Source organism: Phasianus colchicus, chromosome 25, assembly GCF_987193195.1.
Source record: "Phasianus colchicus chromosome 25, bPhaCol1.hap1.1, whole genome shotgun sequence".
NCBI lineage: Eukaryota > Metazoa > Chordata > Aves > Galliformes > Phasianidae > Phasianus > Phasianus colchicus.
In genome coordinates this window covers 1,212,125-1,236,507 of record NC_143460.1, presented here as the reverse complement: position 1 = coordinate 1,236,507, position 24,383 = coordinate 1,212,125, and the positions used below count along the sequence as shown (strand labels likewise).

Genomic DNA, 24,383 nt, shown 5'->3' with positions numbered 1-24,383 from the left:
CCCCGCATTGCTGCGCTCGGGCTGCGCCAATATTTTTGCACAAAGCGTGGAGGAGTTGGTGTCCTTTCCCTGGTGAGATGACAGAACTACTGAGAGACCTGAGAAGGAGCCGCAGTCATAAAGAGCTTCTAAGAAACCACGCTTAGGGCTCCTGTGCTGCAGGATCTGCCTGCTCCCCGGGAGCAGAGATGGCTTTTGGAGAACCCCTCAGGGAATTCCTCTTCCCAGAGCTGTGCTTGGGGTGTAACAGCAACACCATGGGTATCCAAGGGTCCCTCAAGCAGGGGCTGGGCGGCAGGACACTCTTGCCATGCAGGAGCTTCCCTTGCAGCAGGAGGGGCTGAGACACGCGAGCCGTCAGCCTGCGCTCTGCCACCACCGAACAAACTCAGCTCAGAGAGCGCTGAGGCTCTGCAGTTTATTTGCAGCAGGAGACTGAGAGCACAGCCTTACACAGAAACCTCGGAGAGACAGAGAGCACGTAAAGGAATGTAAAGGCCCATAGGAAACCCACAGCAAGGCTCGCTCAGAGCAGGAGGGGGCTGCGTTTTGCTGCCCCACTCCTCTACACCGACTTGGCGAAGCCGATGCGGTTGTACGCCATGTCGAAGATGCTGTAATACTCCTTGAGGAAGACATCGCCCAAAATCCAGAGTGGCTGCCCGTTCTGGGATGGCAGGTAGGTGACTTCAATCCCAATGGTGCAGTACCCATTGTTCTGTAAGGGGAAATAATGGGGAGTCAGAGCCTGGGGAAGCACCTGGACCCCGCAACTGTGTGGGGAGGGGAGTATTGCTGTTCACCCAGGGAGCACCAGGCTCTCTGCTGGACCCCTGGGACTAGGAGGGTAATACATACATTGAGGACATAGGCAGAGGGGGTCAGTGGGAGCTGCACCCCGCTGATGATGAAGGAGATGGTAGGCAAGCTGTGGATCGCATTGCAGTCAACTGCGTACTGTGGAGAGAGGGTGATGGGGAGGTTATGGCTGGAGCAGCACAGGGAGCAGCACTGGCTGTGAGGCATGACACTTCCCGAGGCCCCAGCCGTGCCACATCACGTCCCTGCTTCACACACAGCACTGCGCCCTGCAGACACCATCTGAGTTTTGCAGGATTTGTCCAAACCCAGGGCTCGTGGCTCAATTACAAACCCCACCCTGACCCCAAACACCTCCCTTACCCCATAGCTGGTCTCCTGGGCGCCCACAGCCTGCAGGAATCTGCTCAGGTACTGCTGGGGCACAGTGAGCAGGAACGTCCCTGTGTCCACGATGGCCTGGCAGCCCTGGCTGCACCAGCCCATCACCGACTGTCCGATAACAAACCTGAGTACAGAAAGGTGGTGGACGTCACTCTGAGCCCCCACTGGGCACAGAACCCACCTTGTTCAGGTCTTGGAGGCTGGAACCTGAGGCTGCACACAGCTCCATCAGGAATGGATGCAACTCACCCATCGATCGCCACCTGCCAGTAAAGCTCCTGGGTCACCGGTGCCCACACGATGTCCCCAGTGAACAGCCGAGAGTCCACTCCTCCCAGCACGAGCTCTCCTCCATAGTTGTAGGTGGGATTGCTGCAAGAACAACGCAGTTAGAGCAGCAAGGAACCTGCGTGGGGACAGCCAGAGGGACAGAAGTGCAGAGGGGTTTTACCGAGAAAAGTAGAAGCTGAAGATGGGCTGGTTGAGCTGGTTCTGCTGCAGCATGCCCTGCAGGGGGGTGGGCGTCCCTCCAACCGCGAGTGCAGGGTAAGCCATCCCCATGATCCCATCAAATTGGGCGTAGTAGAACGGCTGGGTGGGCTCATCCCGGCTTAGCCCAAACTCCTGGTTTCTGACTGAGATGGTCTGGATCTGGAGGGAGAGGCAGCACTGTGTCAGCCTGTGCACTTGTGCAAATAGTGCAAAGCCAAAGAAGGTAAAATCGAAGAGTGCAAAATAGAAGGGTGCAAACCCAAAGATTGCAAACGGAGAGTGCAAAGCCAAAGAGTGCAAAACCAGAGTGCAAAGACAAAGAGCACCCTGCAAGGCTGGTGAGAACATCCCTGGGCGCCTGGCAAAACTATCAGCAGTCATGCAAGCAAAGCAAAAAATCCAGCTGGGTAACCGAAGGGAGCAATAATCACTTTGCATAGTTTCTGCCCGTCTCAGGACCTGGTTTCTACCATGCTGTCTGCACAAGAGCTGCCCCATGCCTCCCCCAGCTGTTCCCCCCCCAGTGGAGCACCCACCCGCAGTGTGTCGTAGCCCAGCACCACTGTCAGTGTCCCGCTGCCGTAGGACAGCGTAACTTTCTGCCCGTTGTTGATGAAAGTGGAGGATGCACTGGGTTTGAACTTGGCGTGGTTTCCTGCAGGAGAGACGAAGAAATAGAGCTGCTGGGGGTGCTGTTGCAGCTCACAGCTGCACAGGGGGACAGATGGGGAGGGGCTGTGGGGCACCCACCGCATGCCGGCGTGTTGCAGAGCGTGGAGGGCACCCACAGGTTGGAGGATCCGGTGTCAAAGAGCACCAGGAAGTTCTGCGGGGGGGTCCCGATGCTGATCTCCCCAAAGTAGGAGGACTGCAGACAAGAGGTGGGTTATGTCCATGGGATGGGGCTCACCTCCACCTCCTCACCATGCGCCACATCCTGGCACCTTGCAGCAATGCTGGGGATCCCCTCACTCTTACAGCGATAAGAGGGGAAAGGGGCTGAGCGATCTACTCCCAAATGAAGTGCTAGTAGATATTTCTTGCGTCCCATATGGGAAACCACAGCTTTTCAGGCAGCTGGGGCAAAGCTTTGCTAAACTCTGACACAGGAGCTTAAAAAAAGTCTGAGAACGAGAACTGTTCCACTCTCGGAGGCTCAGGGCAAACAGATTGCTCTGACAGCAGGAGAGGGGCAGGGGGAGCAGTGAGAGGACTCACATCCAGGTGGGAGGTCATCGGCTCGTACACAACGTAGTTCTTGCCGAAGTTATATTTCTTAACTGGATCGTGCTTAATTTTCTTCAGGTATTCCTCCAGCACTCCTGCCTCCCTCATTTTCTCCCGTATGGACTTGCCTTTCTTCAACTTGATCCTGCGCAGAGGGGGTGGGGGGGAGAAAAACAAAAAGCAAACCAAAGAAAGCAGGAAATGAGGTGATTTGGGCATTTTCAGGTGTCCTCTCCTTTGGGTTCCCTTGCATCCTGCCATGTTGCGAGTCATCTGCACAGCATCTCTGGGCCAGGGGCACAGCCTGGGCTGCTGCTGGCATGGCCACGATGGGTTCTGGAGATGCACGTGGCCAGGTACACTGAGAACACAGCATCCCCGAGCAGTGCCCCAGGTGCAGCACACATATGTGATGAACGCAACCGGTCTCTGCTCCCCGAGTTCCCCCCAGCCCTGTGCTGCTCCAGCACAGCACCCACCTCACCAGCCCCTCTGTGAGCTGCAGGCACAGCACAGCCAGCACGAGGCACTTCATGGTGCAGCTGGTGGCCATGGTGCACCTGTCTGGAGAGCACAGCACCAGGCTGAGCTGCCCGGCCCGGCTGCCTTTATACTGGCACGCACTGACCGCCTTATCTGCGTGCCTCTGTTTTCCATTACCGCCGTGTGTAACCCTGGCTTGAAGGGTTTCTTTGTATTTTGGACCACGAGGAACTTGAGAAGTTTTTGTCGTTGGTGGGGCACCCGGATGAGAACAGAGCACCTCGCCACCTTCCACGGCCAAATCAAAGTGCGGCCACTCGATAAGGGCCGCCCTTATCACAGCAGGGAGAGGAGTTATCGCACTGCCAGCACGCTGCAGTGCTATCTGGATCCTTCCAAATCGCTTCAACCTTTCCCAAAACAAAGGCTCTCACAGCTCACAGCGCGGGATGGAAACTGGCTTGCAGGAGGACCCAGCGCCATGAGGATGTTGGGGCCTGACGGAGAAACGGGTGCTGAGGCTGAGACTGAAAGAACCCTTCCATACCTTGCTCGGTGCCATTGCTGCAGACATGCCCGCAGCACCTGCCCAGCAGCCGTTCATAGAAGGCCTGGGGTCAGAAGGGAAGATCCCTGAGTTCCAACCCCTGGCCCACCCCACAGCACCCTGCACCCCAGGAGGCTCATTGCTGCCCCCCAATAGCTGCTGCCTACCCAGCACCGCTATCACTGCGCTCATCCCACGCTGGCGCTTTGCACATCGTATGCTCCCTTGGGAGCGCCAGGAAGTGTGTGTCCTTTGCTGGATACTGAGTATAATAAAGCAATTATCTTGTTTGCTAGCAGGATTGATAGAAAGATCAACTTATTAAGATTGGATAAAAGGCAAATTCTGGCTGAAAGCAAAGAACAGTTATCAAAACGTCAACATACCGCGTGTTATCTGCAGGTCCCAAGGGGACTCAGGCTTGCCAAAAGACAAAGGAATAAGATGCCCTCTATAGCACATGCAAACATGCTACCTTTGTTTCCTTTTGACCCCCGAAAAGTTAAACAGCATCTGTTTGCTAAGGCACTTAGTCCAACAGGAGTTGGGGAATTCCAGTCTCTGCCATCAGAGATGGCGCATCCTTGTAGGGGCAGAGCTCAGCTGCACTGCTGGGCATGGGCACGTGTTGGGGCTGGGCTCTGGGCACATCCTGCTCCTCCTGTTGCACCAACAGACCGAGCAGCTCTCAGGAGAGCACTGCACCAGGCTGCAAACAGCTCTGAAGTGGAGTCCAGCCTCCGCCTGGAGCAAAGGCATTCCCAAAGACATCACAGTCACCTCTGATTTCTTGGTCTGCTCTAGGCTTTGTCCTACCCATGGCAAAAAGCATGGAGAGGTGACTGGTCCCAGTGCCAGAGCAACCGGCCACCCTCTCTCCTGGACCTGTTGGACACAAGATATTGTGATATAATCTCAGCAAATGGGAGCATGGAACAAGGGGAGCATGGGCACAGGGCTGCTCCAACAAGCACCGTGCCAGCTGGAACCTCTCCTGAAGGCACAGACCTCCACCTCCCACAGACACTGAGCAGAGATCTGGGCAAAGCCCGCCTTCCACATCCCATGGGCTTGTGCTGGGAAATGTGTAGCCAGAGAGGGCAGGGATATCAGACCTGTGGAATGAGGAACGATTGAGCATTTGGAACCTGAGATGTTTGCCTAGCGCCTGGCTGCTTCCAAGCATTATTTTAGCTACACAACACCCTTGTGCGTGGTTGAATGTTGAGTTTGCTCCTGCTATAAAAGGACTACCTGCAGCAAGCCTGGCTGTGTCCTCTGCTTTTACCCCCTCACTTTTATTATGTTTTGAAAGGGGAATATTTGCAGCCTCATTTGATTTCATTTGTACCAAAAAAAGAAAAAAAGAAAAAAAAAGGAGCATACACATTGTGAAATAAAAAAACACAAATGACATAATCTTATTTTCACAGCTCTTTTATTTCTTCACAGTACAGTCTGGAAAGAAACCCATCTTCAATGCAAAGATTTCGCAAGAGAAGGGGTCTGGGCTCTGCGGGGATGGAGATGCTCCAACGCACAGAGCTGTGGCACAGCACTGAGGCTGCCTACACAGCAGTGGCAAAGCCCACCCTGTTGTTGCCCATGTCATAGATGGAGTAGTAGACCCTCAGGAAGACATCTCCAAGAATCCAGAGGGGCTGCCCAGTCTCGGAGGGCAGGTAGGTGGATTCAATCCCAACGGTGCAGTAGCTACTGTTGCTCTGTTGAGAAGGAATAACCGTGTTGGAAAGCTCTGGCTGCACAGATCTTCCAGCTGTCCCCCAGCCCACGTCCCCCTGGCTGCTCTCCATTAGGTCCCCAGAGCACGAGATGCTGTACCTGGAGCATGTAGGCAGAGGGAGGCAGGGGGAAGCTGGTGCCACTGATGACAAAGGTGAGGGTGGGCATGTACTCAATGTTGCTGCAGCTTGCCACATACTGGGGAAAGAGAAAGCCACCACAGGTTTGTGCCTGGTGAGTTCTGTCAGTGATCCATGAACCCAGACATGCACACTTTACGAGATCCATCGTTTCCTCTGCGGGGATTAGAGCAAAGCCTCAGGGACGTGGTTTAGTGGGGAAATGGTGGTGGTAGGTGGGCAGTTGGACTGGATCATCTTGGAGGATTTTTCCAACCTCAATGATTCTCTGAAACTGGATTTCCAATGCTCCTCCAACCCTGATGCTCAACAGCAACTGCTCACCCAGATAGATGCATCTCTTGCCTCTCTCCCCTCCTTTTCCCAGCCCACTCTCCCTACCTGGCCGTTGCCATCAGCTTGAGCTCCAATGTACTGCATCAGCTCACTGAAGACCTGGTTGGGAACGGTGAGGAGGGAGGTTCCTGTATCGACGATCCCCTGGCAGCCCTGGCTGCACCAGCCACTGCTCTGCTCACCAACAGTGAAGCTGTGGGTAGAGAAAACAGGCAGCTCATGAAACTCCTTGCTGCTGCAAGAGGAACACAGGGGCATGGTGTATGAGGAATGTTCTCTACAGTTATACATCAGCATTGTCAAGAATAGCCATCAGAGCCCAGAAAGCTTGAGATTTGAGATCCTTGAAGCCACCAGAGGTGACAGAAAGATTCCTCTTATGGCCACAGATCTAAGAACAACCAGAGCTGGTGTGGAGGAGGCTGGAGAAAGCAACACTTTACTCTTCAATCCCGATCTGCCAGTAGGTGGTCTGGGTGACAGGAGTCCAGAAGATCTGCCCCGTGTACAGGTTGGGGTCGACGCCGCCGAGGACGAGCTCACCACCTTGGCTGCCCTCCTGCCTGCGGGAGGAAGGCACAAGTGACAGAATCATAGAATCATGGAGGGTTGGAGTTGGAAGGGATCCCTCAAGGCCATCCGGTCCCACGCTCTGCAGTGCACAGGGGCACCCACAGCTCCGTCAGTGCTCACAGCTCCATCCCTGCCCTTGGGGGTGTCTGGGATGGGCATGGGATGGGCCCATCTCTCTGGGCAGCCTGTGCAGTGCCTCACCACCCTGACTGCGAAAGACTTTGTTCCTATATCCAACCTAAACCTCCCCTCTTTTGGTTTGAAACCATTTCCCCTTGCCCTATCACACAGACCCTGCTATATACAGTCTGACGCCTCTTTCTTACAGCCCCTTTAGATACTGAAGGTCACACTCATGGGTGTCAGTAGAGATTGACAGCTACCAGTACCAGCCAGCATGCTAGTAAGTAGAAGGGGTTGGGCAAACAGGAGAGCAGGAAGGAAGCATCAGCTACAGGCTCTCATGAAGGTTTAAACACGAAAAAAAAACAGAATATTCCTGGGAAGGACAAAGGCAGCAAAAGGTGGAAGGAAGAACAGGAGCATCCCTACCCACTCAGGTAGAAGCTGAAGATGGGGGAGTCCAGCAGGTTTTCCTGCAGCATTTGCTGCATCACAGTGGTGGCTCCACCAGCAGAGATAGCAGGGAAGGCCAACCCCAGGATGCCATCGAAGGGAGAGTACAGAAAGTTGGTGCCAGGCTCTGTCTCGCTCAGGCCGAACTCCTGGTTTGTGATGGAGATGCCCTGGATCTAGGGATGAAGAAAAGAGGCAGAGCTGCCCTGAGAGCACTGCATGGAGCACTGTGACCCACGGGTACAGTAGGACACTGGGCCATGCAGTGGTGCACCAAGCGAACACGGGGCTCCATCCTGCAGCTGTACGCGTACATATCAGAACAGGGGACTGAGTTAGAGCCAAGAGTTCCCCTGTTTTGCTCCCAAAGGAAAACCCTTGGTCTCCAGAAGTGATCAGCCCATGTTTTCCCAGGTGCACGCCCTCGGCACGCAGTTCAAGGCTGCAGGGCAAAGTTGGGGCACCCCTCACTCCCCCCATCTGCAGTGTCACTCACTGTCACTGTGTCAAAGCCAAAGATGCCGGTGAGGCTGCCAGATCCGTACTGCAGGGAGAAGAACTCATTCTGAGTTGAAAATGTGGAGGACTCATTGGGGTTGAACTCGTTGTGGTTGGCTAGATTGGAAAAACAAAACAGAAGAGTGATGGTTCCATCCAGGGGCACTCAACCAGAGGCCGAGTGGCAAGCAACAGAGGTTCAGGGCGAGCAACAGGGACCTGCAATCAAAGCACACACGTGGGCTGCTTTTGATAAGTGGTGGTAATCATTGCTTGTGGTAAATACAACAGTGGCAGCCAGAAGTCCCCCCACTGCCCAGGACCCCCTTTGTGCACCCTCCTGCCCAGCTGCTCACCGCAGGCCTGGCTCTGGCAGAGCGTGGAGGGCACCCACAGGTTGGAGGAGCCGGTGTCGAAGAGCACCAGGAAGTTCTGCGGGGGGGTCCCAATGCTGATCTCCCCATAATAGGACATCTGGAGGAAAGGGGACAATTTTTACTCCATGTAACTCCTCATGCTAAATCTCAGCCCATGCAGCCACAGGACTGCAGGCTTCCTGGGGCTGCAGGGTTGCCAGATTCCCGCTGTCCCTTTCCAACAGCGCTGTGCACTGTGCTCTAAGCATGGCACTGCTCTCTGCTGCTTCTCCCACCAGTGCAGGAACAGCACAGCAGCTGTGTTTACAAGCAGCACAAAGGCACCCGGACCCTTCCTGCAGTGCCACTGTCAGTGTATTTCCAAAACAGAGTACACAGCTGAGCGGCTCCATCAGCACTCACACAAACACCCCTCTTTTCCTGCACGACCACGAGAACAGCTCTTGAAATAAACCATTGGTTCAAGGTCTTACACTGAACTTCCCAGACTTCTCTATTCGCATCCCGTTCCTCCTGTCTCATTTTCCCCTCACCATTCCCAAGGGATGGATACTCACATCCATGCTGTTCGCCAGGGGCTCATAGGCAGTGGCAAAATTGCTGAAGAACTTGTAGGCAGGGTCGTAGTAGCGGTGATTCGCCAGGTAGTCGTGGAGCACGCCGCTCTCCTTCATCGCCTCCCTGATGGACTTGCCTTTCTTCAGAGGAACCCTGCAGGCAGTGAGCAGCAGCCATCAGCTCAGTGTGATAGGAAGCAGGTTTGCATTGCTCATCACACTCCCTCGTTTTTGCTCCCTGTTGGTCTTGTGGGCCCCAGTTAAAACCCAGAGCTCCCCGTGCACCTTTCACATTGCCACCCTCCCGACTTGCCCCAATCCCAGGGACAGGCAGACCCTGCCCGCTCACCGCAGCAGCCCCTCGCAGAGGTGCAGGCACAGCACGGTGAGGATCAGCCACTTCATGGTGAGCTGCTCTCGGAAGCCGTCCCAGTAGACCTCCAGAGCTCCACGTGCACCCTTATATACCCCACCACGGTCCCTATTGCCTCCACCAGTGCCATGCACGCAGCCAAAGGTTATCACTGCAGCCCAAAAATTTCCCCGCAGTGCTAAGGAATATCTTGGAAACTCTGAAGTCAAATATCAGCAGCAAACACCCATCTGTTTGCAAGCTATTCCTTGAAAGAAAAAAAAAACAGCCGATAAGAGTGACCCTGTAAAATTAAGCAAAAGTCCTAAGAGTCGAGTTTGCTGCTGCCCAACTTCTTTTTGACTTGATAGGGTTATCAAAGACTCCCTTGAAAAAAGGGGAAAAGATTTCATTGTGTTTTCCAGGAATACAATGGAAAGAATAACACGGGTTATCAAGAGCTCTGTTATCTCCCGTTTCCATTCCAGTTCTTACCTCTTGCATTTTTGAAAGTCCCAGAATGACCCTGGAGGAAAGAAACGCAAGGGCTTGGGTTGGAAAGACACTGCACCCCAAGACACGCTCCCTTTGGAAGGTGCATGTGGCTCTATTGGCTGCTCTTAGATGTACTCCTGCTGGGAAGAGCTGTCAGGAGGGACTTTCAAAAGGCAAAGCATTAGACTGCCCCTGTGTACAATGAGATCATAGCAGCTGTATTCTGGAAAAACAGGCAGATCCACTCCATACAGAGCGACGGCAGAATCCATGGGGTGGGCCAATGGGTTTGTGCCCTAAGAGATCTCATAGAAGGGCCAGTGGTTCAGAAACTCAGCTGCCACGTTTACCTCTCCCTCCTTCAGAGGTACAGGGGCTCAGGGAAAAGGAACACGGCCATGCAGAGCTGTTGGCACCATTGGTTCTCTCCTCCTCAGCTCACAATTGAGGAACGCACTCCATGGCAAACATTGCGTGTTCTGCCTTACTATCAGAAGTACAAAATACCTTTCAGCTCAAATGTAATCTTATCATCGAGGTCTGGCTTCACCCCTTGGCCAAAACAAGAGGAACAGAAACAATGGGATTGACCGGGGACACCAAGTGACAACATTTCCATACGGATTGGATTGGCTTTTATGGAACCTATATCTCACCTTCAGAGTCTGTAAGGACGAGACAACGGACCAACCTCTGCTCATGGTGGAGGTGCACAATTTACTGCCACCTGTAAAAAAACCCAACTGTACTCTAGGAAAGAGGTTGGCTGCTGGTGGTACGCCATCTCCAGGGGCAGCTCAGAGGTAATTCCCCACTTTGAACCGTGCCCATGTTCAATAATTGCCACTTTGTCTCTTTCTTCTTTCCTGAAGGCTCAAGAAGATCATCTGGATTTAAAAAAAAACAAAACAAACTCAGAGCATCTTAAAATTAGAGTCTGTAATACCTAATGCATGTGGGTCCTTGTTTGTTTATAGTAAGAGAAAGGAGCAGGATGCAACTCAGAACAGTGGGTCTGGCAGCAGTAGCAGAGGTTACTTTGGAGTTATACGCAGCTGGTAAGATGTCCAAACCCCCCAAATTCAGGAGAAAGCTGAAGATCCTCAAGGTCAAAGCAGTCTGATGCAATGTGCCAACACAAGGAGACTGCTTGGGGGAAGGCAGCAAGCACTGCTCCAGCGGTGTGCGAGGTCCACAGGGAAGTCCAGCTTCACACCATCCCATGCCCCTCCCCTGAGCTTATAATTTTAAATAAAAAGCAAAGCTTCCTTGGAAATGTGTCGCTTCTCCTCCCTGCAACACCCAAAGTAAGACACGAGCCCTGCAACATCACCATATTCCATTTATTCAGTATACATTCGTAGTGCACGTTAACGTAAGACATGAGCACTCCTCAGGTCACATAGCACTATTGTTCTTCACCTGCGAGGTTACACCTGGATGAAACACAGAGACTGAATGACACCCACGGAGAAAACCTGAAGAAGCATGACTGCAGTGAGATCGGCCCCCTGGGCACAGCAGCCCCAGCCCCAAAGCACCGTCATTTTTCTGCCATGTCAGAAATGCTCAGAGACAGCAGGACGAATCACAGAGAGGGGAAGCACAGAGGAGGAGAGCTCGAGAGAACGCAGATGCATCTGGGCCTTCCGACTTCAAAATCACATTCGCCGATGGAAGAAAAACAAATGAGTTCCCTTCTTTAGTATTAGCTTTTTTCTATGCCTTGGCCTGTACCTGCCAACTTCAAAGCTCTCCAGATTTCCCCTAATGTATTCACCTTTGGTCCTGTTTGGGAACAGGAACCTAAACCTGTTCTGCTGCCTGAGCACGGCACTTCAGGAGGAGCCAGGCTGCGGGGGAAGTCAAACGTCAGCCCCCCAGAGCTGAGTTTGGGCCTCAGGGATGGAACCTGATGATCCCTGGGGTCCCTTCCAGCCCACACCACTCTATGATTCTATATGAGGCAATGCATTCATTAACAATCGCTCATTAATGACGCTTCACAGTCAAGATACAACCCAAGAAGGGCTAAGCAGCATAACACAGAGAGACAGAAGAACGACTTTGAGAGAAAACAGCTGAGAACATACAGATGTGGTACTGAGCCCTGACAGAGAGCTCTCACTCGCATCTCAAAAGCATCACACCAACAGTTTGGTGCCTCTTCCCTAATTTTGCCACAGTGACACTGAGGCACAGAGAAAGGACACACAGAACCAGAGCTGGGAACACTGCTGGGATGGGGCTCTGGGGCTCGGAGGGATGCAACCAGAAACACGGACAGCAGGAGCTGAAGCTGGGCTTGGGTTTCCTCCCAGCCACCAGCATGGCTTGGATAACAAAAATAACACTTAGTGCTTCGGTAACATCTGAGACATTCAAAGCTCTTTGCAAAAATATTGATCTTTTAATCCTCAGCCTCTTCTTTGCCACTCTCTCTCTGTAAGGCAAAAACAGCTCACAAATAACCAAGCTCCTTCCCTAGGGGGAAAAGCAGGCACGTTAAACTGGTTAGGAAAAAAAAAAAAAAAAAGATAAACCCTCCCACAATAAAAGACAGCTGAGAGCCATGAGAGCCATGAGAAGCTCTATTCCTACCAACTGAGTCTGGGGAATGGATGGGCAGAAGATCTGGGGTATGCAGTCCCCAGGAAAGAAATATCAGGGGAAAAAATCTGCTTGGTTCACTCAAAACTCAAACGGGAACCACTCCGCCTTGGGTGAATCCCTCAATCTCTAAACCACACTCATGGATGCAAGCGCAGATTCTAGGCATGCTGCCCTGGGGAGGCCGTCCTTGCAGTGAGGGACGGAGCATGAGATGCTCATCAGCTGCCCCAGGTTAAGGTTCCCATCCAGCAGGCACTCACACACCTATCAGTGTGCATTCATTGAGAAAGCCCAGCAAACTTGCACATAAGGCTCAAAGCAAGATCTGCCAGACCCACCTTTGCAAAGTGCTGTACAAGTACAACATAATTCATAAAGGTGATTTTTAACCAAAAGAAACCGTGAGAAGGAAGGAGCCCGCAGGGTTACGAGGAGGGCTCTGTGCTGCCCATCCCAGGACTGAAGGAATTAGACAGAACCGACCCACACCTCAACCTCCTACTGGTTTCTCCTCCTGCAGCTGCTACAGCTCTGACCACTAGAGGAAGCTGTGACACTGGAGAGCTGGTGGAAATGTTGGGGCGAAAGCCCAGACGGTGACATTCCTGAAACCGTGTTCAAACAACTCGGGCCTGTTCCTGCATTTTGCAAAACAGAGGGTTAAGAAGTTAAGAGAGAATCCCGGTTATTTAAAGGGGACGTTGTGAAGTTTCTCACAAAAGCAAGAAAAACAGAGGAAGTCACTTGTGAGCCTGCAGCTCCCAGCTCCTGGTCAGGGCTGCACGCTGAGGAGCACAGAGCAGCAAGACTGGATGCTCTCAGAGCAGCAAGTGCAGCAGCAACAGACACCAGCTCTTCCTTAAAAATGAGACAAGGGAGTTATTTTTCTCCTTCAGACAGGCATAGCAATGCAGGGAATGCTGCAATGCAGCCCCTGCTGTGCGTGCCCTCCTCACCTCTCCTGCTTTTGATATCCCAGTGAGGTTTGGGGGCTCCAAATTTGCTGGGGGAGGAAAGGGAGGCCCAGGGCAGACGTGAGCCCTATTCTGGAGCACACCCCAGCAGCACACCCTTATTGTACCCAATCCACAGCCCTGGCCCTGTCATCTCACTCCATAGAAGTGTAAAATGTTCCATCCTTTTTCATTTGTCTGGTAGGAGGACTTTGCATAGCATTTCTCACTGGGCTGTGATGCTGGAAATGCAGGTTCCTACTGGAACCCGGCTCCTCCTGGTGCTGCTGGAGCCACCCCAAGGGGTGAACTTACTGAGCAAAGAGCTCTATACTTACAGAGTTTTGTTAAAGCTTTATACACGTCACTTCTTTTTTTTTTTTTTTTTAATGTATACGTAAACAATTTCTTCTCTCACTTCTCCAAATGAAAGTTAGAGAGGGATTTTAGGGGGGTGCCCATTTTCCTTCAAAGAAAGTCATTTGGCATAATACAAAAACACATCCCTTGGGTTTCCTTTCAGTTACAAATCACGTAAAGGTTGGGACAGAAAAAAGAATGGACGAGAAGAATTTCCCCAAAATAAGGAAAACCCGCTGAATTTAAGCATATGGGGCACTTTGGATTTATAGTGCAACAAACAGCAAGTTGGGGATCCCGCAGCACTGCGCACACTTCTGTTGCTTCTCCAACCGCATGGCTCTGCCCTTCCTCCCAAAAGGGTCACCTTTCAGTACAACATTAGAAAAACATCAAAAATATGGAAATGGGGTCTGTGCACCTCCAAAGCAGGTGATGACTGTGTGCTGTCTTCCTTCACAGCAGCTGCTCACCGACCTCCACGCTGGAACGAGGAGGGCACAGCCGAGATGGGCAGTGGGACAACCTGCTGGGTGCTGGGCCTCTCCGCTCACATCCCAGGGAGAAGAGCAGAAAGCAGAAAGGTGGGACTCCAAAGCGACTCCAGAGCACTTCTGTCTCACAGATACAGCCCACAGAGGCAAAAAGTAATGCGGGTTAAGCTGCAGCATGTCACCACACAGAGGGGTGTGGAGGCATGCCCTGCACCAGCAGAGACCCGACACAGGACCTCACGTGGAGGTCTGACAGCTCAGCTTCAGCGTCAACAGAAAACTCCACATCAAAGGCCACACATTTACGGAAATTTAGCCCTTCCCAAGTCTGTAGCTGTAGGAAACAAATGACACATTCACTCTAAACAGGATCAAATATTTCTCATGGACCCGGCCAGGAACGTGGGTGCAGGCAACCACTTTGATAGCGCTCCAAGCCCGGCCACCTCACACCACCCACCCTCTCTGCAACAGCGAATCCCAGTTAAAAAACACTGAATCACAGCTGCTCTTTTCACTGACGGCAGCCCTGCAAAGCCAGCAGCTCTGCTCAGACAGCCCCGGACAGAGGGCACATGAGCACACATGTCACGGTGGCACCACTTTTGGCCATCTCCACCGGGATGCAAAAAGAACATTTAATAAATAAAATAAGTAAACAAATCAACAGTGTTTCTGAACAGCCCCCTCCCAGAAATCAAAACTGGGTACAATACAACTGAAGGCTTCTATACTCAACCTACAGCCCCTCACACTTGCAGTCTGCCCCTCCTCTTTATAAGCAAAGTATCTTCGGGAAATGAGGTTTCTGTGATCACAGTGTTTGTGTCCATGGCTGTCTGTCCTCTTCTATTAGTTTCTAGAGCTGCCCAATCTAAATCGAATCTGAGAAAGGGACAGAAGTATGAGAAGCTTCTATGAGCTTCAAGAAAATAGTGCAGAAGAAGAAAGGAGCAAGTTGAGGAGGGAAAGACTGCAGCATGAGCTCCCATGTCATGAGGGACCAGAGAAATCACAAGGCAAAAACTGACTCTGGGGCAGTGAGATGCAGTCAGGTCTCCCCAGAGAAGATCCCAGGCTGCTGGCACTGCTCACGGAGCGGCAGGAATAAAGGAGGGTTAACCCTGTTGAAGGTGGTATCCACGCAGTTCCAGCGCTACCATGGGCACCCACTGTCCTTCTTGCCAGAAAGACAACATAACTTCCAGATGGCGTCTTTAAACATCCCATAAGGCTTCGTAAAACAAACTGCACAGGAGATGGAGAGGAGAAGACAGACAGATAGAGCAGTGTGAACACCAGCTGTAGGAGCCATCCCATAACACCAGGTAATGGGGCAAACGGGGAAGCAGAAGGCAATGGCAGATGGAAGTCACACCGGGCAACACGCTGAAGGGTGGGTACCAAAGCCACAAGGCAGTGCTTGCACTGGGTCCCCTTACAGAGGCAGGTCGGTGCTGTTGTGCCGAGTTTTCCGTGAAGTCCCATCGTCCCTCGGCTGGGCCCGCTGCAGATTGGACATGGCTGCTGTCTTTTTGAGGTCAATAACCGCGTAGGAATCCGTCCGGTGCGCTTCGTGGGAGGCGGTGTGGGAGGCTGGGGTGTTGGGATGGCCCTTGTGAGGCTCAGCCTCCAGCTCCACCTGGATGTAGTTGAGCTGCCGCGGCTGCTCCAGCCGGGGCCGGGGGAAGTCAAAGCTGAAGACGCTGGGCACGCAGCTGCGCTGGGGTTTGGGCAGGAAGGTGCCTCGCCGCAGGGTGTTGCCCCCATGCAGCACGGTGCTCTCTGAGTTCATGTAGTTCTGCAGGGGATCCTCTTCTCCAGCCTCGGGATAGCCGTTGGGAGAAGGCGTCAGAGCGTCCCCAGCGTCCTCCTCACCCCGGCGGAGCGGCTGGCACTCCCACACCGGAGGCAGCGACGGCAAGTTCTCATAGTGCAGTAATGCAGCTCTCCGGTGGGAGCAGCTGGACGAGCCCTTGTCCTCATGGGGGACCTTCACGCGCCCGCCCCGGCAGAGGGTCGAGGTGCTGGGGGGCAGCAGGCCGTTGACGTTCTCGTAGACGCACTGCGGTGAAGGGCACTCATCCTCGCGCTCGTTGTTGTTGTTGGGAGCACAGAAGTGTGTCCTGCACTCCCGGTGGTGCCGACTGATGCGCCTGTAGTTGGGTGCAGGACCCAACACAAACTTCACCTCCCCTGGCTGCAGGAAGACCTGGGGATTGCGGTCTTCGAGGGAGCAGCTGCGTTTCCTATGGGGGAAAGGAGGGTGGACTTCAGGCAAGGAGTGCATACAATGTTGGCCCCTCAGCTCCTGATCACCACTGGCTGTGTTCACGTAGGTGTGGGACTGCAAGGAGAGAAGCAGAGGGACAGTGAAAGGAGAAGCAGGAGCAAAGCAGCTGTCAGCAGCTGAGAAACTAACAGGAAAGACCGATGAAGCCAGAGATGAAAGAGTTTCAGAAGTTGAAAAGGTTTTGGGAAGCAAAACTCAAAAGACATTTCTGGATTTGTGGGCTGATGGAGGAGAAAAAAAAAAAAGGAGCCCAACTGCAGAAGGAACGAATAATCTATTTCACATTTGATGCATATGGCACAGAACAAAAACCAAAGCCACCTGCAAAGTATTTTCTTGAGCTCCTTATACTTGATACATTGCAGTGCTCACACCCGCATGGGCTTGTCTGACAATGAGTGAGATAAGATGGATTATGTTGGGAAAACCTCAAATTCTACAACTGAGAACAAAGAGCTGAACATCAAAAATAAAAATAAAAGGAATCTAAATTTGGCTACGCATCTGCAGATCAGATTAGGGGATGCAGTAATAGCTGATAAGGCAATATGACAGACTCACAGCTAAGTGTCAAGAGAATGCTACAGAATCATAGCATCACAGAACAGTTGGGTTAGAAGGGTCCCTAAAGACTCTTCTGTTCCAACCCCCTGCTGTAGGCTGGGTGCCCCCACCCAGTCAGGATGCCCAGGGCCCCACACAGCCTGGCCCTGCCTGCCTCCAGGGATGGGGCATCCACAGCCCTCAGCAGCAGTGCCAGTGCTTCAGTGTTCTCCAAGCAAAGAATTTCCCCCAGCAGCTAATTTATATTTCACCTTCTTTAGTTTAAAACTGTTCCCCTTTGTCCTGTCACTGTCTGACACATAGAAGGTCAGTCCCCCTACTGTTCATAATCTACCCTCAAGTACTGGAAGGCCCAAAACCTTCTCTTCTCCAGGCTGAGCAAGCCCAGCTCCCTCAACCTTTCTTCGCAGCAGAAGTGCTCCAGACCCAAAGAATCTCCACGGCCCTCCCCCAACAGCCCCATGTCTTTCTTGTGCCAGGAGCCCTAGGCCTGGATGCAGAACTCCAGATAGAGCCTCACGAGGGCAGAGCAGGACAACCCCTTCCCTTCCCTGCTGCCTCTGTTTGATGCAGCCCAGGAGCAGTTGGCCTTCCAGGCAGCAAGTGCACACTGCTGGCTCATGTCCAGCATTTTGTCCATCAGGACCCCCAGGTCCTTCTGCACAAGGCTGCTCTCAGAGCATTCTTCTCCCAGTCTGTACTCATATCTGGGACTGCCCCGACCCAGGTGCAACACCTTGCACTTGGCCTTGTTGACCTCATTAGGTTCATGTAGGCCCACTTCTAAAACATGTTCAGGTCCCTCCAGATGGCTCCCTTCCCTCTGTCACATTAACTGCACCACCCAGGGATCAAGGAAACCAAATCAATCCACCTAAATAGAGTGCCCGTTTTAGGGAAGCATCAGAGCTGAAGTCCCCAAGACCAAAATGAAGCAAAAGAGAAGAGTGGCAAAGGTACAATCAGATCACCTGAGTTTTGCTGGAGTAAGAGAAACCTGGAATTCCACAGAGCTGCTAGCAAATCAAACTTGTTGTTCATTGCTTGGAAACAGGAGAATTTAGGGCATTTGTGTTTACCTGATCGTCAGGCCCAATGAGGGCATGAGTAGAGTCTTCACCCACAGAGGAATGCCTCAGGCTGCTCATGGAGGGGTGGCGAGCTGCCAAGTATGACAGGCTTTCTCCAGGGAAACTGTGGAATCCATTGGCAAATCCTGGAACTGTGTACCCCAGACCTGGGAGAGAATTACAACAGAGCATTGGTCCAGTGCATAAAACAGCTGACTGCATTTCCACAGCAAGCTGGTCCCTGAACTGCACCCTGCAAGTCAGAATCAGCTTGTCTGGAGAAGACTCCTATCACGAAGTGCCTCATATAAATACAAGGGCTTAGGCCCTCCTGTTTACATTTATTTAAGTGACTCCTAATGGAAGCAGGAGTTGAGCAAACCTGAATTCTTCCAGACATGGTTTCCTTTGGGAACCACCTGATCCCTGTAGGTGCCACTTAAAAAGGCCTTTTGGCAGAGCTCCAGGTGAACAAAGGCTGAAGGGTGACAACCCCATTGAAGGGTTTTTTTTTGTTGCTGTTTCCTTGGAAACAAAATACCACACTGCAGACAAGTGGGGCCTTAAAATAAACAAGTTGTACTGGGCTCACATGGACATAAAGATACAGGTCAGCAGCAAGGCAGCATTTGGGAAACATCCATGGTCTGCAAAGGGCAGTTTTACATGAGTAGCAGCAGGCATTGCCACATGGGCTGAGATAAACTTACTGGGGGGACCCTGGGGGGTCCGGGAGTGCTCCCTCTCTGTAGGGTGACTGTTCCTGGTGATGACAACAGGCTCTTCCACAACATTGATGCTGTTACACTGCATCAGGTCCTGGAGCAGATTGAAGATCTCCTCCGCTCTGGAACACTTGAAGGCAAAAATCCCTGCAGGGTAATGAGGAGGAGGATCAGAAAAGCAAGAAAGCAATTCTGGTCTTAACAAGGGGATATGTAATTCTGGGCTGTAAATGAACTGGCAATTTTGATTTCTTTTATTGTGTTTAACATAATCAACCCTTGAAACTCACAGCCACATGAGAACAACTAACATCTGAGTGAATTATTGCATCAACATCACCACGCAGTGCCAAGACTGCCATCTGGCCAAGCAGTGCACCACTGTAAAAACAGAGCACCCTAATTATCTTCTGACACTCAGTGCTTGACAAACAGAGGTGTGAAAGATACAAGCTAACCGGTTTTGTTTCGTCTCTAATCTTCTATTTCAGCTCCCCTGGCACACCACCCAGTTCTCACTGCCCGGGGAAAGGCTTTCCAGGGACTGGTGGAAGCTGAACTGGGCCCTGTGGGGTTTCTAGGTGAGAGAGGAACAGGAGTGTCCTACTTCAGAAAAGCATCGAGTTGAGCAGTGTCTCTCCAAGCAAGCAGCCCAAACCAGAGCTGGTATGTGCAGAGCTGAGCAATCCCACACTGCAACACACACACACACATGCACAAAAGCCATAGCAACAAGGATGGCATGGCAACAACAGCTGTGACTCCAAAAAATAACATTCAAAACATTCCAACCAAAACATAGCTAGATTTGCCTTATATAAGACAGCATCAGGAAGGGATCCTCCAAATGAAATTAACTGAGAAGAAAAAAAAAATCCCACAAGGAAGGGAAAAAACTCCCCACAACAGTGTCACCCCTCTGACTTCTGTCTGCATTATGACTGGCAAGCATGTGTCTGCAAAATGTGTTCTAACACACGCGGAGCAAACAGCTCTGCTTTATCCATCATCCCAGTCTGGGCCTAAATAAAAGCAAAACACATTCACAGCAGAATTCTAATCCCTAATCCTACATAAGGCAAAGCAGACAACCAATTCTCACTGCTGGAACGCGATTCCAGAAGAGGAAAAGCCCAAACATTAAAAAGGATCATAGGGCACTATAGTGCAGTCCTTTACACAGACACAGTCATGAAGAGTCCTTGTGGATAAGGAGGAGTCTACAAACACATCAACAGAAGGAGGTAACAAACTCCTCCGGGTCCTGGGATGCACACACCAAGAAAGTGCTCAGCTCTTTAAAAGCAAGAGAGGCACACGGGGAGGGGAGCTAACAGGCACCATAGTAAAACCATTCCCAGTGCTGCTGATGACTTGGCACATACCCCGAGGTGACTCACTTCCCTCTTCTGTGCACAGCATCCCCGTGCATAAAAATCAGTAAAACACAAAACTCTTTTTCCTTTGCATTACAAAGTGCTGCCAGACACAAAATAGAAAGTGTGAAGCAGAAGTAACACCAACCACAGCAGAGAGAATGTGCTGCAAAAACAAATCGTGTTTAAGCCACTGCTGCTACTGATGTACATTTGAACTCTGCGAAATAACCAGATCTGAAGAGGGGTCTGGGAAAAAGTGCAGCTGATGTCCTTTCAGAGTTAAAGGAGGCTGAACAAAGCTCTAGTCCTGCAAAAAGCACTTCCTAACACCCCATGAAACAACGCACAGCTGTAGACTGCTCAGTGCCTGGTACCGAGCTTGGAGCTGGGCTGTAAGCAACACTCTGACATTAAATATGTTCCATCTGTTGGAAACTTCAGCTCAAGCCTGGTTCATCAATTAACCTCCTAAGTGCCCATGCACTAGCAAGATGAGACCGCTAGGTTCTGAGCCACAACAGCACTCTCATTAGCGTTTTAATTGAGATTATGCATGCACACAAATGTTCAGGGGGCAGCAGAGGCTGCATGAACACCCACTGGTTCATCAGATGCAGAAATGTGGGAAAGCACAAGCAGCAGCACACTCCTGGGAGCAGAAACCCCAGAGCTCCTGCTGCAGGAATCAGCCAGCACTCACCCTGCCCCGTGTGGCAGCGACGGCCGCTCTCGAAGGAGAAGAGGTTGGAGTCGTAGCCGTAGCGGCGCAGGCAGAGGTAGGGCCACCTGACTGCATCTCTCTTGTGAGTGTGCAAGATGAGCTCTGTCTGCGTCAGCTCCATAACCCCAGCTCCCAGCTCGTTACCTTCATCGTCCACGTTCGTTACCTGCAGAAGCCACGCGGCTCGCACCGGGAAGCTTGGTGCGTTTAGAAAAGGGAAAAAGAAAAAGAAGCCCTCCCACAAAGATCTGGTAATTCCCATGGATTTCCCCTTCATTTCCTGAGATGCCTTTTTCTCTGCTGAGAGCATGAATTCACTGCTGGCAGAAAGCGCAGAGCCGGCAGGCCTGGAGACTTCGTGCTCAGCAGTTCAGCTGATGTGTCTCAGCACAGACACTGGAACACAGCCCTGAGCAATAGAAGGTTTCTCTCCAGCTCTCCATTTCCTTGCTCAGGCTGAATCTCAGCAGAGAGGAAATTTCTACTGCAAATACAAAAATATCTGCAGCAGAGGGTACTTAATTAAAAAAAAAAAAAAAAAAAAGCAACATATTTGCAAATCTTATCAAGTGAAAGACTTATCTGCGAGAGCAGTTTTTCTTTGCTTTCATGCCTAGAGCCCAACCCACACTGTGCTTTGCTAGCAGTCAGTGTTGCCACAGATTTTATAATGGGGATGAAGGTCCAATACTTACCTTAAATTTGCTGGGGTGGTTGTCTGGGATGTTGTCTCCACACAGACAACTGCAGCAGCTCCCCATGACGCCAGCAGGAGAGGTAATCCCTGGGGAAAGGACACAAAATAGAGAGCAATCAAATTTTCAGACCAGCTCCTCCCAGTCCCTGCCAGCGTGCAGCATTTACAGCCCATACCCTCCTGGGTGCCCCTGCATGTGGCTCAGCATGTTTGGAACTCAGATTTTTTCTGCTTTGCAGTGCGTCCCCCAATGAATGGACCCTGTGCAATATAAGCCTAATTAAAAATAATAGCTTTCTTACCATTAGGCAACTGGATGTTTGGGTTTTCTGAAGGTGAGAAAATCCCACTACCACTGTCCCTTTATCTCCTTTGGGACTTCAGGGTAACCAGGTGTCAGAGTCACCTAGAGCACGAGGGAGACGGCCCCATCTTCCACCTGGAAAGAAAGTTACAGTTCAAGAGATAAGAAAACAAAGAAGAATAAACATGTGGGGAAGGGATGGCACTGGGAATGTCTCCTCACACATCACGGGAAGGAAGAAGGCACACTTTGTGCTCCTCAATGAATGCAGATCATAATTCCGCTCCTAAAATGCATGGCACACTTCAAGCAGACATCAGAGGTTCAGACACACACTTTGTATGGCCACTGCAAATCGTCCCTCTTTGCCATTTGTTCCCATTCTCTAGCAAACATACAGCACTGAGAACTCAGAGCAGACACTGGAGATGAAAGCACGTGCATCCCAAAGGGCAGAGACCAGCTAGTACTTTTAAAGACGTAACTTTGGAAAAAAACACATCTAGAAAGCCTAAAACTAAGAGAGATTTGATTTCTCAGCTTTGGGATCGTACCGAGGAGCGGATGGAAGGGCAGAGAGCAGTGAGGACTCAGAGCATGTGACATCTGCTGCTCAGGGACGGGAAGGTGTCTTCATTTGATGGAAAGTCCTTGAGAGTCACAGAACAAGCAGCCCTATCAGCAACTGAACACAACCGCCGATCTGTTTCAGACTTTGAAAACTAACAAATGCCAAAGAACACAAAAATTCAGCTCTCTGCTAAAGTCAGTGAGTGCAAGCACCGAGCACACAGGAGCTACACACCCAGTAGTGAGAAATTAGGGCAACTCTGAATCAATCCCAACAGACCCACACCCACTCCGGAGCACTGGGTTCAGCAGCAAGTTAACACGGGAAGATGTCATGCTTTATTTGGCAAGAACAACCGACAGCCTCTGCATCCAAGGCCTTACAGGTACCCAGCCTGGCACCGCAGCAGCACATACAACAAAAAGGCTGTTGGAAGTCTCCCGCTCTGTCACACCAGAATCCACCTCACCAGTCCCTCCGAGTCAAACAGTGACTCCTGGGGCCACATCCCTGCGCAGCTGCAGAGGCTCCCCTGTTTGGTTCTCACATCAAGCCACAACCTACCGACCTTCCCTGCAGCTCCACGTCACCCTGCCTGAGCTCCGGCCCTTCAACACCTCCCTGCTGCATCCACATCCCGCAAAGTCCTCTAGTGGGGGAAGGCTTGGCGTGGGGCAGGCTGGAGCTGTCAGCTGCTGTCACCCAGCACATCTCCGCCGCTCTGCATCCCGGCACTGCGTGGTTTTATTCCTCACCGACCTTCAGCACCGATCGCCGATCCGCTGCCGACTCCTCAGGCCGGTTTCCGGGGGCTGCCATCCCGTCAGTTCCCTCACGGAAACAAAAATCCCACAGAAAACACGTTACCCTCGCCCTCTCTTTCTTCTTCGTTCCCCTCTCCCTCCAGCGCTCCCTCTGCCCTGCGATGGGATGCAGAGCCATCGCCTATCCTGAAAACTCACTGCAGCCAGCGTGAAGGCGAGGAGAAAAAGCAGAGGGAGATCCCATCCTTAAAGGGGGGCCTGTGGGGGGTGGGGCACCAGGCTCAGCCCTTCGCTCAGCCCCCCCTCCCCCTCCAAACCCCGTAGGGCTCCACAGAAACACAACGAGCACCGGAACCCGGCACGGGGATGGGGACGGGGGGAGGATGGGGTGCGGGGCGACTGGGGGAGGGCTAAGGGGTCGGGGGAGGGGTGCAGCGGGGGGCACGAGGGGGTTGTTGACGGGGGACACAAAGGGGTTTAATGGAGCGGGAGGACACGGGGAGCTGCAGGTGGGGCGAGGGGACGCCGCGGGGGGGAGGGGACGCAGCGCGCCGGGCAGCGGGAGCGGAGCGGAGCGGGACGAGGCCCGGCCGTGGGTCGGTACCTGAGGCGCTGCCCGGCTCCGCCGTCCGGGAGCTGAGGCCCGGACCCAGAGCTACGCGCAGGACCCGGGCCCGGCCCCTGCCCGGCCCGCGGGCTCCGAGCTCCGGGTCGGGGACCGGGACCCACCAGCGCCGCGTCCCCCAGCCCGGGCCGGGGCCCGCCGGGAGCAGCGAGTCCGCCGGCCGCCGCCTAGAGCGTCGCGCTGGGAGGACCCCGGGCAGGCGGGCACGCGGCCGCCAGGGGGCGCGCGAGGTTCGCGGCGCCGAGGCTGCGTGGGCGGGGCTGGACGGAGGGGCGGGGTCACGTGGAGGGGCGGGGCCGAGAGAGCCGGGGGGGCGGTGGGGAGCGCGGATGAATGGGAGGGAGGCGCTGCGGGGTACGGGGCGCAGGGAGCGCTATCGAAGGGGTCAGTAGCGCAAAAAGACTTTTGGGAAAGCCGGAAATTATAAGGGACCGATGGGTGGACGGGGCTGCTGCGGGAACCGGAGGGGATGGGAGGGCTGAGAGGGGCCAGGAGCTGCGTGGAGGTGGCGGTGGCGCTGGAGAAGTCGCTGCCCTCCCAGCACACGCAGCCGGTGCTCGGGGGGCCCTGCGGTGCCCGCAGGACAGCGACTCCAGCCGCTGCCTTCTGCACGACCCCCAGCCTGGCGGCCCGCTGTCTCCTCGTGCGGGC

The 24,383-nt window shown here is 52.8% G+C and overlaps 3 protein-coding genes across 22 annotated transcripts; all 3 read right to left on the bottom strand.

Annotated features, from left to right (window-relative positions):
• Positions 1 to 565: 565 nt before the first annotated feature.
• LOC116237053 (pepsin B-like) lies at positions 566 to 3,475 on the bottom strand. 2 transcript variants are annotated; one of them, XM_090124445.1, is made up of 9 exons: positions 3,402 to 3,475; positions 2,914 to 3,067; positions 2,446 to 2,563; positions 2,232 to 2,350; positions 1,655 to 1,854; positions 1,453 to 1,575; positions 1,183 to 1,327; positions 859 to 957; positions 566 to 718 (listed from the first exon to the last, which is right to left on the bottom strand). In XM_090124445.1, exons 1-9 carry the CDS (start codon positions 3,473 to 3,475, stop codon positions 566 to 568), a joined length of 1,185 nt encoding a protein of 394 aa, XP_089980571.1. The 2 variants fall into 2 exon arrangements, with proteins under 2 accessions (XP_089980571.1, XP_031461836.1); XM_031605976.1 differs by having other exon boundaries at positions 1,174 to 1,327; positions 3,402 to 3,457.
• Positions 3,476 to 5,386: 1,911 nt separating this feature from the next.
• On the bottom strand, positions 5,387 to 10,425 carry LOC116236958 (gastricsin-like). Of its 6 annotated transcripts, none has more exons than XM_090124440.1 (11): positions 10,256 to 10,425; positions 9,600 to 10,151; positions 9,102 to 9,372; positions 8,753 to 8,906; positions 8,175 to 8,292; positions 7,817 to 7,935; positions 7,297 to 7,496; positions 6,615 to 6,734; positions 6,217 to 6,364; positions 5,795 to 5,893; positions 5,387 to 5,676 (listed from the first exon to the last, which is right to left on the bottom strand). In XM_090124440.1, exons 3-11 carry the CDS (start codon positions 9,155 to 9,157, stop codon positions 5,521 to 5,523), a joined length of 1,170 nt encoding a protein of 389 aa, XP_089980566.1. In that variant the 5' UTR covers positions 9,158 to 9,372; positions 9,600 to 10,151; positions 10,256 to 10,425; the 3' UTR covers positions 5,387 to 5,520. The 6 variants fall into 6 exon arrangements, with proteins under 6 accessions (XP_089980566.1, XP_089980567.1, XP_089980569.1 ...); XM_090124441.1 differs by having other exon boundaries at positions 9,600 to 10,086; XM_090124443.1 differs by lacking the exon at positions 9,102 to 9,372 and having other exon boundaries at positions 9,600 to 9,630.
• A 501-nt stretch (positions 10,426 to 10,926) lies between these two features.
• On the bottom strand, positions 10,927 to 23,885 carry FRS3 (fibroblast growth factor receptor substrate 3). Of its 14 annotated transcripts, none has more exons than XM_090124428.1 (9): positions 23,712 to 23,885; positions 22,912 to 23,174; positions 22,327 to 22,422; positions 21,771 to 21,907; positions 21,467 to 21,555; positions 20,751 to 20,968; positions 18,657 to 18,818; positions 17,956 to 18,113; positions 10,927 to 16,366 (listed from the first exon to the last, which is right to left on the bottom strand). In XM_090124428.1, the coding sequence occupies exons 4-9, from the start codon at positions 21,771 to 21,773 to the stop codon at positions 15,458 to 15,460; spliced, it is 1,539 nt and encodes a 512-aa protein (XP_089980554.1). In that variant the 5' UTR covers positions 21,774 to 21,907; positions 22,327 to 22,422; positions 22,912 to 23,174; positions 23,712 to 23,885; the 3' UTR covers positions 10,927 to 15,457. The 14 variants fall into 14 exon arrangements, with proteins under 14 accessions (XP_089980554.1, XP_089980559.1, XP_089980558.1 ...); XM_090124433.1 differs by lacking the exon at positions 23,712 to 23,885 and adding an exon at positions 21,995 to 22,058 and having other exon boundaries at positions 22,912 to 23,541; XM_090124432.1 differs by lacking the exon at positions 23,712 to 23,885 and adding an exon at positions 23,306 to 23,541.
• Between the last annotated feature and the right edge of the window lie 498 nt (positions 23,886 to 24,383).